The 19,231-nt window shown below is 44.6% G+C and overlaps 2 protein-coding genes and 1 long non-coding RNA gene across 3 annotated transcripts in view; 2 read left to right on the forward strand and 1 right to left on the reverse strand.

Annotated features, from left to right (window-relative positions):
- The first annotated feature begins 464 nt into the window (after positions 1-464).
- map2k6 (mitogen-activated protein kinase kinase 6) lies at positions 465-17,985 on the forward strand. Its single transcript, XM_061846460.1, has 12 exons — positions 465-929; positions 8,220-8,289; positions 10,230-10,278; positions 10,351-10,464; positions 10,539-10,658; positions 10,724-10,840; positions 11,467-11,518; positions 11,650-11,777; positions 11,879-11,956; positions 12,775-12,914; positions 13,163-13,208; positions 15,429-17,985. The coding sequence occupies exons 1-12, from the start codon at positions 911-913 to the stop codon at positions 15,504-15,506; spliced, it is 1,011 nt and encodes a 336-aa protein (XP_061702444.1). The 5' UTR covers positions 465-910; the 3' UTR covers positions 15,507-17,985.
- LOC133514632 (uncharacterized) lies at positions 940-5,489 on the reverse strand. The gene is made up of 3 exons (XR_009798827.1): positions 5,046-5,489; positions 1,961-2,119; positions 940-1,869 (listed from the first exon to the last, which is right to left on the reverse strand). It is a non-coding gene; the product is annotated as an uncharacterized LOC133514632 (long non-coding RNA).
- The window catches only part of LOC133514651 (5-hydroxytryptamine receptor 3A-like), a 33,642-nt gene continuing 32,218 nt past the window's right edge, over positions 17,808-19,231 (forward strand). Inside the window, exons 1-2 of the mRNA XM_061846482.1 lie at positions 17,808-17,817; positions 18,399-18,489. Coding sequence (XP_061702466.1) covers positions 17,808-17,817; positions 18,399-18,489 — 101 coding nt within the window. The remainder of the gene's footprint in view (positions 17,818-18,398; positions 18,490-19,231) is intronic.

Consider the following 19,231-nt stretch of genomic DNA (forward strand, 5'->3'; position numbering starts at 1 on the left):
AAAAAAGTCAATGTTGTGAAGATTAAGGCACTTAACGATACTCAAAATATTACCACTGTTGTTGTTTTGGGAACAAATATATTTTACACATCCTACCAGGCTTCGTAAACTTTTCAGCACAACACAACAAAAAAAGTTGCAGCGATACAGCAATAAAATCAGAATATTAGTCAATTTTTCAGACGTCACATTACTTTGTTCTTGTACTTTTTCAAGAAAATCTTGGTGTATAAAAATAGTTTAACAAATAAATACATGTACGTACCTATTTTGGATTACAACCACATTTACATCTTTCCTTTGTGTGCAGTAGTTAATATTTACAGTACATTAATAATTGAGTAGTGCCTCCCTACCCCCACCCCCTTTTTTTTTTTGTTCAAGTGTGCATTTTGTGAAAATCTCACTTAAAAAAAATAAAAGAGAGGAGAGGAGAGTCTGTGGGTCCCTTCTTTCGGAGACGCACTCCAACTCCCGTGATGCTTAGCGGCGCAACCGGAAAATACGGCATCACGCTGCTGGCCCGCTCAGCTGTCAGACTTTGGCCACCCTAAAAAGTGCAGCTTCTTTTTTTTTTTTTTTTTCCTTTTTTTTTTTTTTTTTTTGTTAGCAAACTTACTCGAAGTGTGCAGACCGCGGCTGCCTTCAATCGGAACCGTGCATCTGGTTGCCAATCGCCCGCTAAGCGTTCGCCTTAGCAGCCGGAGGCGTTCGGAGCGCGCGAAGACGACATATTTTATTACATTTTTTTTTTTTTTGCCTTCATTGCTGCTGCTATTTTTTTTTCCCCCTCTTGCACGAGCAGCCTGCGATCCTGAGCGGGCGTACGGGTTCGATGCGGGGAGGGAGGGAGTAGAAAAAGGCAAAAAGTCTTTGTGCTTCCCTTCCCCCTCATCAAAGCAAAGGGGAAATGTCTCTGTCCAAAGGAGGTATGTGCTTTTTACCCCCCTACAACACTCACTCACGCTACTTTTTTTCCCCCCTTAGGAATGCATAATATGTATGTGTGTACGGAAGTCATTTTTTTTTTTTTTTGCGTAAGCTAGCCACCTTTTAAGAAATGAACGCAGGAAAGATGGAACGCTTTTGCACGGTGCATAAAAAAAATAATGCAAAAAGATGTTTGCGAGCGCGCCTGGTTGACTTTTGTGTTGTGCAGAGTGCGTCGGGAAGCTAGCCCCTTGCTTAGCACCCCGCTGTTGACATGCTAAATAACATTTGCAGCTAGCGTTGCAGCTAGCCGCTGCACTCACCTCTCGGTTGCCTTTCACTTGGGAATCGAGCCGCATTTTACGGGCTTGAGGGGAAAAAAAAAACAAAACGCCAAGCTTCAAATAAACGCGTGGGACTGAGGAATTTGTCTGGTTATTATTTTTAAAAAAAGAAGATACAACGGCAACCACAGGTGTTCGTATTTTTATCGTCGTGACGTATGACTCACTTGGTTGTGATTGATAGCTGCTGTGCATATTTTTCCTCACTATCTATATATATATATATATTTCTCAATAATGTTGCGTGCTTATGTTTCTGCGGAACGGCGTACATCCGCCTCACAGTTGTGAGAACCCGGGTTCAAATCCGCTCCTCGCCCCGTGTGGCGTCTGCATGTTCTTCCCGTGCTTGCGTGGCTTTTTGTCCGGGTACTCCGCTTTCCTCCCATATCTCCCCCAAAACAATGCATGCGAGATTTATTGAATATATATTTAAATATGTGCCCCGCGATTGGCTGGCGACCAGTGCAGGGTGTACCCCACCTCTCGCGCAGAGTCAGCCGGGATGGGCTCCAGCAAGACCCGAAATAGATGGATTATGTGCCCACCACTTGGGGGGGGGGGGGGTCGGAAAAATCAAATAAAGGTGCTTCCTCTGCAACACACACACACACACACCCGATGATGTCGTCAATTTACATTTCAAGTTCACCGCGTGTGTTGTTACACAATCATTCTCGCGTTACCATGGTGGGGGAGTACACATACTGTGGCTCTCTTTGGCCTACCAAGGCATGTTTTGACCTGTGCTGCAGCTCTTTTGTTGACAATTCGCTGGATGCAAGCGGCTAGCTGCTGCGCAGCTTCAATCCCATGATGACGACCATTACTGTAGTAGACCTTCCCTGGGGGTGGAAAAAACACGTATAATTTCCTAACCGAATAGTTGACGCATTAAATTTGCCCCAAACTTTGATCCACGCATGCATTGATATAATTTCTCATTAATCTTGCATTTCCATCCATTTTCTTAGCCGCTTATCCTCGCGGGGATTGCCGGAGCCTATCCCAGCTGGCAAAAGGCAGGAGGCGGGGGTTAAAGTGTTGGCCTCGCACTTCCGAGGACCCTGGTTCGATCCCGGCCCCGCCTGTGTGGAGTTTGCATGTTCTCCCCGTGCCTGCGTGGCTTTTCTCCGGTTTCCTCCCACATCCCAAAAAACATGCAACATTAATTTGGACACTCTAAATTGCCCCGTTGACAGCTGGGATATAGGCTCCAGCACTCTCCCCACGACCCTCGTGAGGATAAGCAGTTAAGGAAATGGTTGGATGGAATTTTTGGGGTTTATTTGTTTCCTTGAATACTCATGTAAAAATCTTAGATCCCTGCAGCCCTAATGTACTGTAAGCCTCAGCTGTTCATGGGGGCAAATATTAAAAAGTACCCACACAAAAAAAATGACAATCTATCCGATAGCCTGATGCAACCGCACAATGCAAAACGCCATAGACCAGCTAACAAATCTAGCGTCGACGTTGCCATCGTTGAAAATCTTTAAGCACCAAATGGTGCAGTCGTAGTGTATCGGGCATGGAAACAATATAACAATACTCACTGTCAGATATTTATGCTGCGAAATAAACAACTAATATTACTGCATCCTACTGAGTGAGTTGTGGAAAACTCTTCTTTGCGTACGTCCGTATTGAGTAACTTGAGTTTTGAGTTACCCGCGCAGTTACGCAACAAATTCAACTTGTCCGCCAAGGCGGCGCTGTATGTAATTTTCATTTGTGGTGCAGCTAGCTAGCTAGCTAGCTAGCTAGCACGCGCACGGTACAGTATTCGTGTGACGCGTTTAGACAATTTGGTTTCTCCCTCCGCCAGCAACCTCGGCAGGGCGTGCGGAAGATTATCAGCGCTTGAATCGTCCGCCGTGGATGTGCACAGAGCGGAACCAATCCGGAAAAAAAATAAAAGTGGCGATTTGCCGCACGGGCCGTCGACATTTTGTACTGTGCGCAATCCAGAAATTGTCTTTGCTCGCGACGTCACGATCAGGCCACGCGACTCGTCGGCCTCAGCAAAGCCATGTCAGTTATTTCATTGTTTAGCCGCGAAGGACGACGAGGGGCAAACTGAACGGGAATAAAAATCATTTATTAGCGTATATGTAGTTGCAAAACTTTGGGAATACAGTTTTGATGTTGCGAGAAATAAGTAGGAATGTCGCAAGACTAAAGTTGTAAGTTTACAAGAATAACATAATGTTGTAACGTTCAGATTATGAAGTACGTCAAGTGGTTCTTCGAGGGAAAGATTGTAATATTATAAGCGGGTCCTTGGTTTCGTTCCAAGCTTGGCGACGTAACCAGAGTTTGTTTTTCTATGAACATGATGTAACAAAAACCTTGACAATGTTCGGACATATTTTTCCATATTGTGACCTTGTCGAGTTACGAACATTTCCTCGTACAGTTATACAGTCATATTATTTTAATTCTTTAATTGTTAGAAACTGGACTTCCTCAATTAATTTTAATAAAAATATATTAACTCTCAAAATATTGGCACAAATTCTCCATTTACAGTGAATATTTGTGAAAAGAGCACTTTCAAAAGTAAAGTGACTGCAAACGTTCGCTTATTAAATGAAATTATTTTTACTTTTTTTTTTTTACATTATTTTATTGAATTAGGGCTGAAACGATTAATAGACTAACTTGAATAATTCCATTTAAAAAAAATAAAAAAATAAAATTCAAAGCAAAATATCGGCCTTCAAGCTTCACATTGATCGTATTTTCCTCCCCGATTTTACTACACACAGATACTACAGTGGGGAACATAAGCGTGGTAACCCCAAGTGGCCAAAAAATATTACGCGCACCGCATATTTCGTATTGGTGGTGTTGATGCAAAATCAAATTTGATCGGATTAATGGATTAATCACGAGATAAGGGTACAGTAATCAATTAAAAATATTTTAATTATTTTTTTCAGAGTTAATATTTATGTTATTCTGATTTTGATTCTAGCAATTCTTGTTGTATTCTATTTTGTCATTAGTGGGGCCCGAATACTTCATTTTAGTTCTTTTTTTTTTTTTTTTTTTTTTTTAGCAATATTGCTTGTTATCATGCCAGCATATCTTTGCACCGTCGCCTTTGACATAGATCACTTGCAGCCGCCGCATACCCTGCACTCTGGCGCCGCCCCACTGGCAGCGCATAGCACTGCGCCAAGCGTGCTCAATGACGTCAGTCCCCCTAAAAAGTACCCGACAGTTGTTGAGTTTTTGATTGTGCACGCACGCTATATGTCCACACTTGTGGGTTCTTGCATCACAGGCAGCATGTGTTGGGTCAAGATATTACAAAAGAAATGAAAAATATGAATGCAAAGAAAACGCTCCTAGTTTCAGAATGTGTTGCATGCTTCTATGCGCAGATACAGTAAGAATGCGTGCTGGATATCTCGAGTATTGTTGCGGCAGCGTTTCGAAGGTCCCCAAAAAACTTTGGAATGCAAGAGCATCAACATTACAATTTATTTTTCATATTTGTCAGGTCACTGCAAGCCGTTCCGTGCTCTTTCTTCATCCCGCACAGAAGGAAGCAAGAGTCTATTTTTAACAGTGGACTCTGAGAGGGCGCAGTCGCCCTATTTTAGGCGTACGGTCCAAATCTGCCCAGCGTTTGGCTGCGGAATCTGCGAAATATTTGCAAAATTCGTCTTTCTCTCTCTTCCTGCTCCCTTTTGATCCGGCCGGCGGAGGTTTTACTGAATCACACTTCCTGCTGACTGCTGCGGCGTGTGACTCACTAACCGGCTGCGAGGGCCACTCCAAAGTCTTGACTGTACGACGGCAATTTTTTTCCAAAAATGCTTTCCGTCGGCGTGTGAACGCAGTTGCACTTGAGCAAGGACACGCCCGTGGCCCGTCACTCGTCCGACGGGAGGTCGAGAAAGCGCCGATGCGCCCGCTTTGTGTGTCGGCGTCAACAAGTTATTCTTCCTGTACGAGGGCCGCCGGTTGTGCCACTTTGCTGAAGGGAAGTTCCGGTGACTGGTGGTTTAAAAAAAAAAAAAATCATGTTTATGAATGAACTCTTGTCACGCATCCGAGCACAGAAAGCCCCTCGCGGGAGCTGGCTGCACACTTTGCCGCGCACGGACGGTAAATCATGTTAAATGCCGCGATAAAATAAAGACGCGTTGACGGCATATCAGGAAGATAGATTGATTTGCCTTTCCTGCACACGCCCCCCCCCCCCCCTCACTACTCACCCCCTCCCCTTTGGGTCATCATACCAGTGTCGGTTAGTCATTAGTCCGCCCTTCTCCGGTTGCAAGTCCTCCGCTTGTTGTTCACCTAATCTCCACTTAGATAACACATCACCGCTCGAGTTTTTGGTTACAAAATCATTGTACACCTTGTGTCCCCCCCCCCCCATCAACAAGCTTCTTTGAGAGCACGTGAACGGGCATAGTACGCGTACCGATTCAACATCTCCGCTCATTATTAAAATGGGAGGGGGGGGGGGCGCGCTCTCATTGCTCACTGCAGTTTTTTGGCGTACTTGAGGCACGTTTCGCACAAGCAACCACATCTCCGCCGACAATCGAGCGTCTCTTCCCGCAGATCAGATGTCTGTCGTGGTTCCAGATTGACTGTAAGCGGCACCGCCGTGTCGCAGAATATCCAGACTCGCCGGAAAATACAAAGAATTAAAAAAAACAACCCAAGGTAGAACAGGAAATAAAAGGAGCTAAGCTAACTGTTTTCGGTACTGGTTTTTGGATATTTTTATTTATATTAGTGATAATCACAATCGATAACGTGCACATGCCATCCTCAGATTTCTTTGTAGTATCTGTCACTTTGAGTGTGTATGGCTTTAGAAGGGTGGGGCAGGCCTGGTGAGTGACGTGGGTATTCAGCCAATGACGGTGTCCTGTCGGGTCTGTTAAGTGGCTAACCCGTTAGCTAGTCTGCGCGTTGCGTTGCTTTGGGCGAGCGTCGCTTGCGGCCTTGCAAGCCAGTGAATGAATGTACGTGTTCCGTTTGTATTTTGTTACCGTTTGTTAAGTAAACAATTGAAAAAAAAACAAAAAAAAAAACCTTGACCACCTGTGGAGGGTTTACAACCCGTTCTAACCAGTGGTGGTAGTCTACGTTAAATTAGCTAGCCGTATTTGCTTTACCTAGATGTTCTGCTAAGTTCTGCTATACAGTACCGTAATTTATGGCCTACAGGGTGCACCTGATTATAAGCCTCACCCAGTACATTTGTAAAGGAAATATCATTTGGTACATACATAAGCCGCACCTGTGTAAAAGCCGCAAGTGCCCACATTGAAAGATATTTGCAAAGAAAGACAGTACACAGAAAGAGTTTTCAAAGTTTTAATACCTTGTCTTAGCTTAACATAGCAACAACACGGTAGCACGAACAGGACTGGTAAAAAAAAACCCAAAACGAAACATACCGGTAAAAAAAAAAAAAAAAAAAAAAAACAGCCGCCGCAGCTACACAGTAGCAGCACGGTAGCACAGCATGAACAGAGCCAGTTAAAAAAAAAAACATAACTAAATCACTGAGACGTGGCAATAACAGAGCAGAAACCCGCTAGCACAGCGCTAACATGGCCAGTTGGAAAAAAAAAAAAAACATACCGGTAAAAATCACTGACACACACCAGTAACACGCTAGCATACCGCTAACAGGGCTGTTAAAAAAAAAAAAAAAAACATGCTGGTAAAAATCTCTTGAGACACAGCAGTAACACAGCAGCAACATGCTAGCACAGTGCCAACAGCGCAAGTTAAAAAAAAAAACATACCGGTAAAAATCACTAACAGCAGTAACACGCTAGCACAGCGCTAAGAGGGCTGTTAAAAAAAACATACCGGTAAAAATCACTGACGCACGGCAGTAACACAGCAGCAACAGGCTAGCACAGCACAGCGCCAACAGGGCTGGTTAAATTAAAAAAAAAAAAAAAAAAACATACCGGTAAAAGCCACTTCCTCGGCACATATATTCCACCGGTCTCACCCTTACCTTTTCCGCTCGAGTGCCCCCTTGCGGCCGTTAGAAAAAAAATGCACAAATTAGCCGCATCACCGCATAAGCCGCAGGGTTGAAAGCGTGTGGGGAAAAAAGTTGCGTCTTATCAGCCGGGAAATTACGCGACTTAGTTGGCGCGTTGCCCTTTGTTGTCTTTTCTAAAGAGTAGAATGCATCCAAACTTTGGACCTTCTTTGTCTTTTATGGCCTCTTTCCTCCCGGCTCACACTTTTTGCTGCTTGGGCCTACAGCGGGGCTCAGCAACCTTCGTGAGCACCGATTCGGATGATGGGCGACGTCGCCCGTTTGCGGCAAATTTCAGACTCTGTTCGTTACACGTACATCAAATATTTTTGTTTGAATTTATCGTAGTAAATGACATTACAGGTATTATAAAAAATTTTAATTCACGTAAGGAAGTTAGTTTCGGAATTTAAAGCACAAATAATGGTAACAATTTGCGGCCCATGCAATTTTTAGAACATACCCCGCCGGGGCCTTATATGGTCCTCGCGGGCTACCATCCGCCCGCGGGCACCCCGTTGGTGATCCCTGTTCTACAGTAACATTAATTTCTGTTCATTATAATGCGTATGTGTGTGTGTCTTTTGGAATACCTTTTTTGGGGTGAATAAAGTATATAAATTGAATGAAATGATGGTAAGTAATTGAAGCCTAATCACGTACATAACTTTCAACTTATAGTCACAACAGCCATAAAATTGACAAGTGCTTATTAAATACTGTGGTTTTCCTTTGTCACTTTTCAGTTAACCGGGTCAGGGTAGTCTGCAAAATCATAATTTTTTTTTTTCTCTCTCAAAAGAAAAGACCTGGCCGAACGACGACGCTGTTAAGCTAATGTAACGTGCGTTGACAAAAATTCAACGAACGAACGAACGAAGTAACGATTTGTTTTTGTTTTTCAGGGAAGAAGAAGAACCCCGGGCTGAAGCTGGCCAAAGAAGTCTTCGCGCAGCCGCCACCAGCAGTAGCAGCGTATGAATATCTATGTTCTTCATTTATATAACTATCTAGCGGTCCAAATTCAGAAATGTTGCATTTTCTGAGCTAAAAATGCAGCTCCTTGCCAATGTAAGCCTGCAACAGTAACACGAAGTAAATTCACCGCCACCCCGACTTTCGGCGTTTTGAGGTTCCGAACAACGCGGAATGATCTCGTTAGCGTGGCAAGAAGAACTGTTTTTCCATTTCATTCAAATATTGTTTTTCATTTTTTTTCCCCTCCGCTGTTGCATTTCCTCTATTGCAGTTCTTGAATCGCTTATGGACCCCGCGGCGCCGTCGCGCTCGCAAATCTGCGCAGTCGAGCAGGAAAAATCACGTGCGTAAAATTTGTTACGAGTAGAAATGCATAAATATTGAAAGACGTCGCTTATTTTGTGTAGTCTGGACCGACGTTACCTCTGAGCTGCGCAATTGCGCACTTGTCGCACGCTCTCGGCATAAATGAAAACCGATCCAGCGCAGTGAACCCCACCTTGACGTCTTTTTTTTTTTTTTTTTTTAAACACGGAAGCACACGTCTTTAAAAACGAGCTGCTGCTCAGCCTACTTCTACTTCCTAGTTTACCCAACGCCACCCCCCTCCGCTCTTAAAGGGGTACACACATAATTGCAAACAGAACACACACTTTATATCTGTGGGCATGACTGGTGGACCACACCTGGAACTTTATATCTGCGGGCATGACTGACCACATCTGTACATTTTTCAAATGTGAGTGACTGAATTTGATTATGATTTTTTTTTTTCTTTTTATACTCCCTGAATTAGTGAAAAAAAACACACTGCTTACCACAGGGGTCTCAAAATCATTTTTGTCGCGGGCCACATTGTACTTGCGGTTTGCCTTAGAGCGCCTTTATGACTGTGGAACCATAAAAGTCGTTAACCGCATCATCAAATGTACATATGAGATTTATGAACTCGTTTTGGAATCAGAAATCGAGAGTAATGGGTTTTTCAAATATTGTTGTTTGGTAACAATAAACATGCTTGTAACATCTCAACGTTATCATTTACGATATGTCAATTTGAAATTTCGTTACAGATCTTCACAAAAAAAATCATGAAAGTTGATGCATATGATTTGCTTCCGCGGGCCACATAAAATCACGTTGTGGGCTGGATCTGGCCCCCGGGCCTTGAGTTTGACACCTGCGGCCTACAAGCAATTTTCAGAGTTGGTCTCCCTCAACCCCCCCACCCCAATTTGCAGGGGACCACTATTCCTACCTTCATTGGTGAAGTTAAAGGTTGACCTTGAAAGTTTTGAACGCACCCTCAAATGTTTCACTACTTTTTACACAACTTTGTGTTCTGCCAAAAGTCCACAAACGGTTGACGTTCAACTTTTTCTGTGAACCTTTTCCCGCTTCGTAAATTCCCTCCAAGCGCGCTCCGTACACTCCAGATGGAACCTTCGGAAATTCGAGTTTTGCTGGAGCGTGCGATCGGGTTCGCACGGAGATGTTTTCCAGGCGAACGTGACGCGTTGAGCATGGCGGCCGGTCCGACGCATCCCGCCTCTAATGGCCTTGCAGGCTTGTTCGTGTATTCGTAGAAAAGGAAGGCCGCTCTGCCTCTCTGATCAACTCCCCTTCTGAGCGCAGCGCGGGCGTCGGACTGAATTTCGCTGTCGCAACCCGCGGGTGGCACTTCCCTCGAGGACATCCGATTTGAAACCAGGCAGCGGCCAAGTACTTTTGACCCTTTATTAATGTGTCACGTTGCTCTCGAGGTGTCCAAATGCTGACAGCGTGATGAAGACGCCTCCAGCTATTATTGGGGCAAGACATTTACGGGTCGAGCCGTTGTGAAATTGAACGTTGTGGCCCTTCGTGGAGGTCGGCGAAGTTGCGCGAATAGTACTGCAATTGGTTTGCGGGTCATTAAATGAGATTCCTTCTCGCAGGCCCCCTCGAGATCTCGACTCTAAAGCGTGCGTCACAATCGGAGACCAGGTAAAGTTCCCCCCGAGGCGCCGCTCTCCTGTTTTCAATCCATTTGTTTGACATAACGTGACGGCCGCGCAGAACTTTGTGGTGAAGGCGGATGACTTGGAGCAGATTGCCGAGCTGGGCCGGGGAGCGTACGGCGTCGTGTACAAGATGAGACACGTGCCCAGCGGCGTGATCATGGCGGTCAAGGTGGGTTCCGTCGGGCGGCGCTTCCAGCGAGCGAGCGAGCGAGCGCTCGGGCTGACGCGGCTTGTCCTCGGCAGAGGATTCGAGCCACCGTCAACACGCTGGAGCAGAAGCGGCTCCTGATGGACTTGGACATCTCCATGCGCACGGTGGACTGCTTCTTCACCGTCACCTTCTACGGCGCCCTCTTCAGAGAGGTCCGTCCGTCTCCTTCATTCGCCGTCGTCGCCCCCTCGGAGCGTAACCGGGCTTTTCTTGTCAGGGCGACGTTTGGATCTGCATGGAGCTGATGGACACTTCCTTGGATAAATTCTACAAGAAGGTCATTGAGAAAGGCAAGACCATACCCGAGGACATCCTGGGCAAGATCACCGTAGCTGTACGTAACCTTTTCTTATTGGAAAGCCTTGTAGACAGAAATGAGCAGGTTGCGACGGGGCCCGCGTTCGCCGTCTGGTAAGAATGTTATCGTGCTGAATTACACCGCTGCCTGCTGACACTTTTCCATTTGATGCTTTTATGTACGTGTCCTCAAAGTTTGTTTTTTTTTTTGTTTTTTTTTTTTTTCATACGTCATCATTTGACTCCTGCACGTTCCAACCTGCTTACAAATTTGGGTTACGTCGCCGCCTGAGGAACGGACCGCCATCGTTGAGCTTTGTTACACATTGGAAATGAATTTGAATTTTGCTTTTGTTGTTTCTCCTCTTTGTTTGGAGAATTGATATCAATCTCAGACATCATTTCCCATAAATTCACTGAATTGTCCCATCGAATTATGACATTTTTTTTGGAAAGCGATGTTGAGTAGTTCTATTATTGCACAATAATTTCGAAATTTATTTGAAGGATTTTGTGGTTTTGTTAAAATGGGAATGAATATTATTGGAGATGTGATGATCAAATCGCCGTTGTCTATGAATGGAAAAACCCGAGTTTTTAATGAGGATCACGGTGTCGCACGAGAGGCCCGCTTGTAATTCTGACCTCACTTCCCCCTCTCAGATTGTCAAAGCATTAGAGCACCTGCACAGCAACCTGTCAGTCATCCACAGAGGTATGCGGCGAAAAGACAACCGGCGTTTTTGACTTCCCGTCGTGGCTTTTGCGCCTTGGCTCGCCTTCCTCACCCGCGGGCCTTCCCCCGAATGTCCTCTCCCCCCCCCCCCCTCCCCCCCGGCTGTGCAGATGTGAAGCCCTCCAACGTTCTCATCAACACTCAGGGCCAAGTGAAAATGTGCGACTTCGGCATCAGCGGCCACCTGGTGGACTCCGTGGCCAAGACCATGGACGCCGGCTGCAAGCCGTACATGGCGGTCAGTCGCCATCTGACTGAAGTCCTTCGTTTAATATACTTCTTTTTTTTTTTTGGGTTGTACATTTGATGGATAATCAATATCTTTATTTTGCTCCCCAGCCCGAGCGCATTAACCCGGACCTCAACCAGAAAGGTTACAGCGTCAAGTCGGACATTTGGAGTCTCGGGATCACAATGGTGAGTCCCGCGCAAACGGCAACCGCGATCAAAAACTTCACGGCGACCTGTAAAAGTTCACGATTACGTATCTGATGGTTGCCTTTCGCCTACCCGAGTGTAGAACGTGGCTAACGCAATTTCCCGTCATTGTGATGAATGATTTCTTTAGTCAAGATTTCTCAATATTTCATATTTATTTCGCTCATCCGCAAAGTTGTGCAATTATAAATCATAGTAAGCAGATGTGATATTACATTGTTATATCGCAAGACGCATTTTATTTGCTTTCTTCATGCATGCTCGCGGAAGGCTGTTAAGTGTTGACATCAAATATATTTCAAATCGAATTAAATTGTACAGATTTCGTTCAAGCGACACGGTGGATCACATGGTAAAGCGTCGGCCTCGCAGTTCTGAGGACCCGGGTTCGATCCCGGCCGAGTTTGCATGTTCTCCCCGTGCCTGCGTGTGTTTTCTCCGGGCGGGCGCGCCGCTTTCCTCCCACGTCCCAAAAACATGCAACATTAATTGGACACTCTAAATTGCCCCGAGGGGTGATTGTGAGTGCGGCTTTTGTCTGTCTCCACGTGGCCCTGCGATTGGCCGGCGACCAGTTCAGGGTGTACCCCGCCTCCTGCCCGTTGACGGCTGGGATCGGCTCCAGCACTCGCCGCGACCCCCGTGAGGATAAGCGGCTAAAAAAATGGATGGATGGAGATTTCATTCGCATTCATGGAAAAACGCTTGTAAATGTTTGACCTTGTTCTTGTCATTCCTGGCATTTCAGCAGGGGTGTGCAGAATTTAAATGTTCTCGGTGTGCGTGCGCCGCTGCAGATCGAGTTGGCCATCCTGAAGTTCCCCTACGACTCGTGGGGAACGCCCTTCCAGCAGCTCAAGCAAGTGGTGGACGAGCCGTCTCCCCAGCTGCCGGCGGACCGCTTCTCGCCGGACTTCGTCGACTTCATCTCGCAGTGGTGAGCCTCGCCGGCGAGCCCCCCTGCTCCTCCTCGACCTCCCGCCCGATTCGGCGGCAGTAAAAGGGTCGCCTCCTGCCTTCACGGCACAAATACTTTTGTTTTACCTTTCATTCATTGAGCGGTAGCAGGAAAAAGAAACTCAATCAACTGCGAAGGTGGCGCTGACGCAAAATGGCTCCGAAATGTCCTCCAGGGGGCGGTGTTTCCCACCTTATTGACGGCAACCCTCTCGTGTGTCCTTACAGTTTAAGAAAGAAGCCCAATGAGAGACCAGCTTATACAGAATTAATGGTGAGTACATTTGTCAATAAATTATTGTTGTCACAGTCAAGAGAAGTCCTTTTTTCCCCATTTTCATTCAAATACTTGGAATTCAAACCACCAATTTACATCTATTTTTTTTTTTCTACAGCGTAATATCATTACTTCACATTTTTTAGGGTAATTATTATGAGCCTGACTTTTTCTTTTGCCCGAGAGTGAGTCACGTGGGATCCCTTCTGAATTAAATGACCAAATTTGCTCAAAATATTTGCGGTTCACTTTTTTTTTTTTTTTTTTTCCTCTCCCTCTTCTGTTTTGAGACAGTTTTTTGTTTTTTTTATTTGCACTTTTAAGATAAAAAATGCATTGTGAGTGTATATATTTTGTACCTAATTTCCTCACATCGAGCAGAACAATGCAGTGAGTAAGAAATATCCATTTCAGTTGATCGAATCACAACAGGGAACGTTATGCTGTCGTGGCTTTTATTTATGAAATAAATGAACCGCGACAGAGAACATGAAGTTCAATTTCTGCGTTCCACAAAAATGTGATAAAGTGTAAATGAGTGTGTGCTCATCAGCGTCAGCTAGCATAACTGCCTCGTCCAATGTGACCGAGCCCGTATCAAGTCAAGTTACGTTTTCGTATTTTGCCGTGTCCGATTTTTGACTTTGTTTATATGTTTTTTGGACCCAGCATTCATGAATTTTAATCTCGTTATGCACGCGAGAGCCTGAATTAATGAGAACCGACAAGAGAATGACGGCACCATGTGCTCGAGATGCACTAAAAATATTTTGTTTGGGGTGGGGGGGGGGAATATAGGAAATTACGAACCAGATTTATTTATTTATTTATTTTTTTTTAAAGGCCGAAACGATTCAAGCTTGCATTCAAATTCCAAAGTCAGTCTAGTTGCGTCCTCGAATTCATGAAATTAAAAGCAAACTATTTAAGTGGTGGATGCCCCCCGACTTTTGTATGCCACACTTGCAAAGTGTAATATCAGAGATTGCTATTTTCATTGTTTAAAGGGAAATTCCGGTGGTTTGGATTAACAATGTATCCAATCGGTCGTCTGATATGTACTCTATCTTGACAATATCATGTTAATCCTCTTTCATTTAATGCATTCATTCCATTGTTTTGAGAAGATTATCGACAATTACGAACTTTCAGGGGCGCCGCTAATTTGACGAATCACATGACCTACGTGCGCGGATGTGACGTATTACGTGCCGCACCAAAGGCTCGATTACATGGGACACGATTACGGCCAGCGCTGATTTCTCGGATTTATCCTCACCTGGTGAAGAATTGAAGAATTAGCAGTATCGTTTGATCGGGAAGACGGAGGAATACTTCCATACAGATTTGAACCTACGGCTGTAAATAATGTTAAATATTTGGATGGTTCTTCGGATGAGAATGACGCGGAGTCTGACGAGCGAAGTCCGCAAACGCCAGCGCCGCTTGCTCGTTCAACGGCCCCGGTGGAGCTCGCTCGCCGGGGCTCAGGCAGAGAGCTCGCAGCCCCGCCACTCGGCCGAGCTCGCTCGTCAGAATCAGTGTCATTCCGCCCGAAGAACCGTCCGAATATTCAACATTTACAGCCAGAGCTCTCTTGTCGGACTCCGCGTCGTTCCCATCTGAAGAACCATCAGATTATTCAACATTACTTACAGGTTACTTGCAGGTTCAAATCTGTATGGAAGTATTCCTCCGACTTCCCGATCAACCGATACTGCTATTTCTTCATCAGATGAGGATAAATCCGAAAAGTCAGCGCTGGCCGTAATCGTGTCCCACGTAATCGAGCCTTCGGTGCGGCACCTTACAGATCCACGTTCCGCGCACGTAGGTCATGTGACTCGCCAAAATGGCGGCGCCCCTGAAAATTGGTAATTGTCGATAAAAATCTTATCAAAACACCATTAAATGAGAGAGGACGAACATTACATTTTCAAGATAGAGTACATATCGCATGACCTATTGGATCCATTGTTACTCCGAACCTCCTCTAAAAAAATACATTCCAGATGTCTTTTGGACGGATTCATTTTCAATTCACTTCAATGTAGAGCTGATTTGAGAAGTGAGCCTTTCAAGTTTAAGTTTGCACCGCCGCTGCAAGTCGCAGGCGGGCGGGCTGTGGACTTGCGACTTGCGGTGAAATCAATCGGCCACGTATTCAAGCACGTTTCTCTCGTGGGTTTTTTTTTTTTTTTTTTTGTCCCCGTGCAGAAACATCCGTTCTTCACCGTGCATGACTCCAAAGAGACGGACGTGGCCACGTTCGTCGAGGTCATCCTGGACGACTGATGGCCGGGGGCCCTCTGAGTCTCGAGGAGGCGCCGCCTCTCTGTCAACGCTCCGATGGTCTACCCCCCCCCCCTTTTTTTTTTTTTTTTTTTTTTTTAAAACAAGAAAATGTCGAAATACAAACCCGCCCCAGCTACTGGAATGACAGACACTCACCTGACGACTGACGGACGGCAGCACTGGAGCAGGAGGGCGCTTCATAAAGCAACTGGAGAGGTTTGACTCAAATGAATATGAACTTTTTGTGTGTGTGTGTGTTTGTCGCCCATTTACAGAGCCAGCCATTTGTCTTTGACTTGATTTCCAATCGTTTTCGACATTTTTGTCTTTTATCCGAAGCTCTATTTACATCATTTGCATCTCTTCATACTGTATAATGTCGACGCGTGCGTGTGTGTGACCTGCTCGGATCGCCTCGGCGCCCCAAAGGTGACAAAACGAGGAGCGATATCTCGGCGGCGCCGTCCGAGCCCGCCCCGGCCGGACTCGGGTCCTCCGCTGTTGCTATGGATACCACCTGGAAGTATTCCAGGGTCACAATCTGGCTCACATCTGTGTGCCAGCAAATTGTCTCTACATACTATTGTTGTATGTTTTTAAAATATTTTGACCTGCATTATAATTTTATTTTTTGAGGGTTGCATTTAAAGAGAGAGAATCTTTTTGGCTTATTTTTTTCCTCAAGTGTGGAGTCTCTTCCATGTGGGGCACTGAGGATGTGTGACAATAACGAAGCCAGACTGAGGGAGGCCCACTCATAACTGCTGACATCATCTGTCTGACATTATGCGCTGTCATTCCCGTCTCCTAATTTGCTCTCAGTGCTTCTTTTTCAGGTCTCAATTCATCTCTGTGCTTCTTTTCCTTGTCAGTTCTTCACGCGTTGACTGTGCGCTTTATATCGTGTCTAGTGTTTCACAAAGCATGAGAGGGGAATTAAAAACACAGTGAAAGGCAGCCGTGTGCTTTGCAAAATCCTGAAAAAGAAGCGCAAATTCTGGTGTCTTGTGGCCTGTCGTCACATGCTTCACAAAATGCCTTTTGTGCACTAAATCCTGGGGAAAAAAACAACGGGGATTGATCGTGACAGTCGTGGGCTACATATGAAAACCTGAAAAACAATCCCAATGTGGAGTTTGCATGTTCTCTCCGTGCCCGCGTGGCTTTTCTCCGGGCATTCCGGTTTCCTCCCACATCCCAAAAACACTCTAAATTGGCCTGTCGGTGTGATTGTGAGTCCGGCGGTTTGTCTCCTATGTGCCCTGCGATTGGCCGGCAACCAGTCCAGGATGCACCCCGCCTTCTGCTCGTTGACGGCTGGGACAGGCTCCAGCACTCCCTCGACCCTCGTGGGGATAAGCGGCTAAAACTATGGATGGATGGATGTGTTATGTGAAAGCCTGAAAATGAAGCCCGTGATAATAAAGTGTGACAGATGTGTGCTGCTCACAAACTTGAAGGAGAAGCCCAACGATCTTATCAGCAGTGTACTAATGTGAAAGCCAGAAAAAAAAAAGCTTGACAGCGATGTGCGAAACGGAAGCCTGGAAAAAGAAGCACAGCGATTCATCGTGCACAGCTGTGTGTGACATAAAAAGCCTGAAGAAAAAAAAAAAAAAAAAAGCATCTCGTCAAAGAAACTGCCGCGCACCGTCGTGGCTAAAGCGGTCCGCCAATTTGCACCGTTTCAGTTTTGTTTCTTTATTGTCACACAACCGTTTGCGTTTCTTTTCCTAGAGATAATATTATGCCTTACACACACACACACATTATGGTAGGGGGAATAATTTATATGTTGAAGATGTAAATACTGTCTCCTCTTTTTTTTTTTTAAATGTAACACTGTTGGTGAACCTGACAGTGCAACAGAGTGGCAGAGTGTTTGGTAGTAGTAGTAGTTTTAATGCAGTGAGACACGAGCATACAGTACACACACACACACACACTCATATATATTCTCGCTGGGCCAGCCGACTGGCCTATTTTGGATGTGCTGCTCAGGTTTCTGCGCTCTTTCCTTGAGAGCTCGGCCCGCGTCTATGCAGAGTCACGCATCAGGAGGGCCGCGTGGTCCCCACCCACTCCCACTCCCACAAGTGTTCATCGGCTCACCATGTCAGTAGTGTTGCCCCGGATTACACTGTCGTGCCACCTCTATCAAAATATTGCGAAAGAAAGTCCGTGTATTTATAACAATAAGGGAAAGTTGGCAACACCACAAACAAGCTGCTGTTTATTTCCCCTCCTCTAAAAAAAAAAAAAAAAAAAGAAAAATGGAGTTTTTGGACGGCCCTTCCCTTGATGTGTCAAAGTGACGATTTTTTTTTTTTTTTTACACGGATCACAACGAGAATGGAACACTTGCTCTACCTCTTACTTCTTCACTCTATTTTGCCACCTCTTCATTTGGTGGGACTGACAAACTTGAACTGTGGAAAGACAAAAAAACAACTAAATAAAGGCTTTATTGTTCAGGATGTGAATGTTTTCATTTGATGCAGTTGTCTGTGTGGAGATACATTTTGACGGAACGGCTCTCCCCAAAACTTTTTTTTTCTCCTCAATTCTAATTTTTAACCTATCTTCTGTGGTTAACTACGTGATCACAATTCTAAAAATAATTATTTCTTCAAATGTAATGACTAAAATGTTTACATTGTTTCATGATGCTAAAATGTATACTTTTTCCAAAATACTTTTTATTCATACTTTATAATACTACATTTTGAAAACAAAAACACATGAATTTTAACAAATCTTTTATTCATACTTTATAATGCTACATTTTGAAAATACAAAATATTAATTTGAACAAATTCTTTTATTTGTCATAGTTTTAATCTACACTTTTTGCGTCAAATGCATAAAAATTTTCGCCCAACGGAACGGCAGCAATCGATCACGTGACTCGAGAAAAGGGGGCAATTGGACGCATTGACCCGGAAGCGACCTTGACCCCAACTTCTGGACTCGACTTCTTCAAGTGAGTGTTGAAACAAAATATGAAGGCTTTTTTTTTCTTGTTGTTATTTTAACACCTTGGAAGTCACATTGGCGGAAATATGACCAAATGATTTAATATGGTGTGTTCAATTTTTGTCCCAATTGTGGAGGGTTGTGTTTTGCGTTGAAGAACGGCATCTTATTGATCGCTTTGCTAGTTTCTGGAGCGCAGCATTATTGTGTGTGGAAAAATTCCCCCCAAAAAACGACAAAAATGCAAATCCAAATCATTTGAGTAAGTTTCCACTGGCAAGAAACTTATGAATCCAAAACCTGTAAAACAGTGCGCCAATCTTTGGCCTTTTTTTGTTTGGGTGTAACTCGAGTTTAATATTTTAATAACTTATTTTGATTATATTTACAAAAAGCTTGTGTCATTGGGAAGTTTGCTAGTGACAGAAACAATACATATTCATAGTCGTAATCATGAACTTCAAAAAAAAAAAAAAGTTTCATTTGCTGATGGCAGTCAAGTGATTTGTGGTGTAATTTTCCACAAAAACATGCATGACGGGGAGCAAATTCAGAGTTAGGAATCAACAAACACAAAATATATCGTGTCTTTCATAGAAGATTTGAAAACTCATTCTCTTCTATGGACAGGTTTCCAACGACGTCACCACAGCCCTTGGACCAATCGGATAAATTAACGATGGAAAAAAAAACTTCACGTGTTCTCTGACCTCTATGACACACAAGATGGCGGAATTGGAAATCTATCC

The sequence above is a fragment of the Syngnathoides biaculeatus genome, chromosome 16 (genome assembly GCF_019802595.1).
Source record: "Syngnathoides biaculeatus isolate LvHL_M chromosome 16, ASM1980259v1, whole genome shotgun sequence".
NCBI classification, from domain to species: domain Eukaryota; kingdom Metazoa; phylum Chordata; class Actinopteri; order Syngnathiformes; family Syngnathidae; genus Syngnathoides; species Syngnathoides biaculeatus.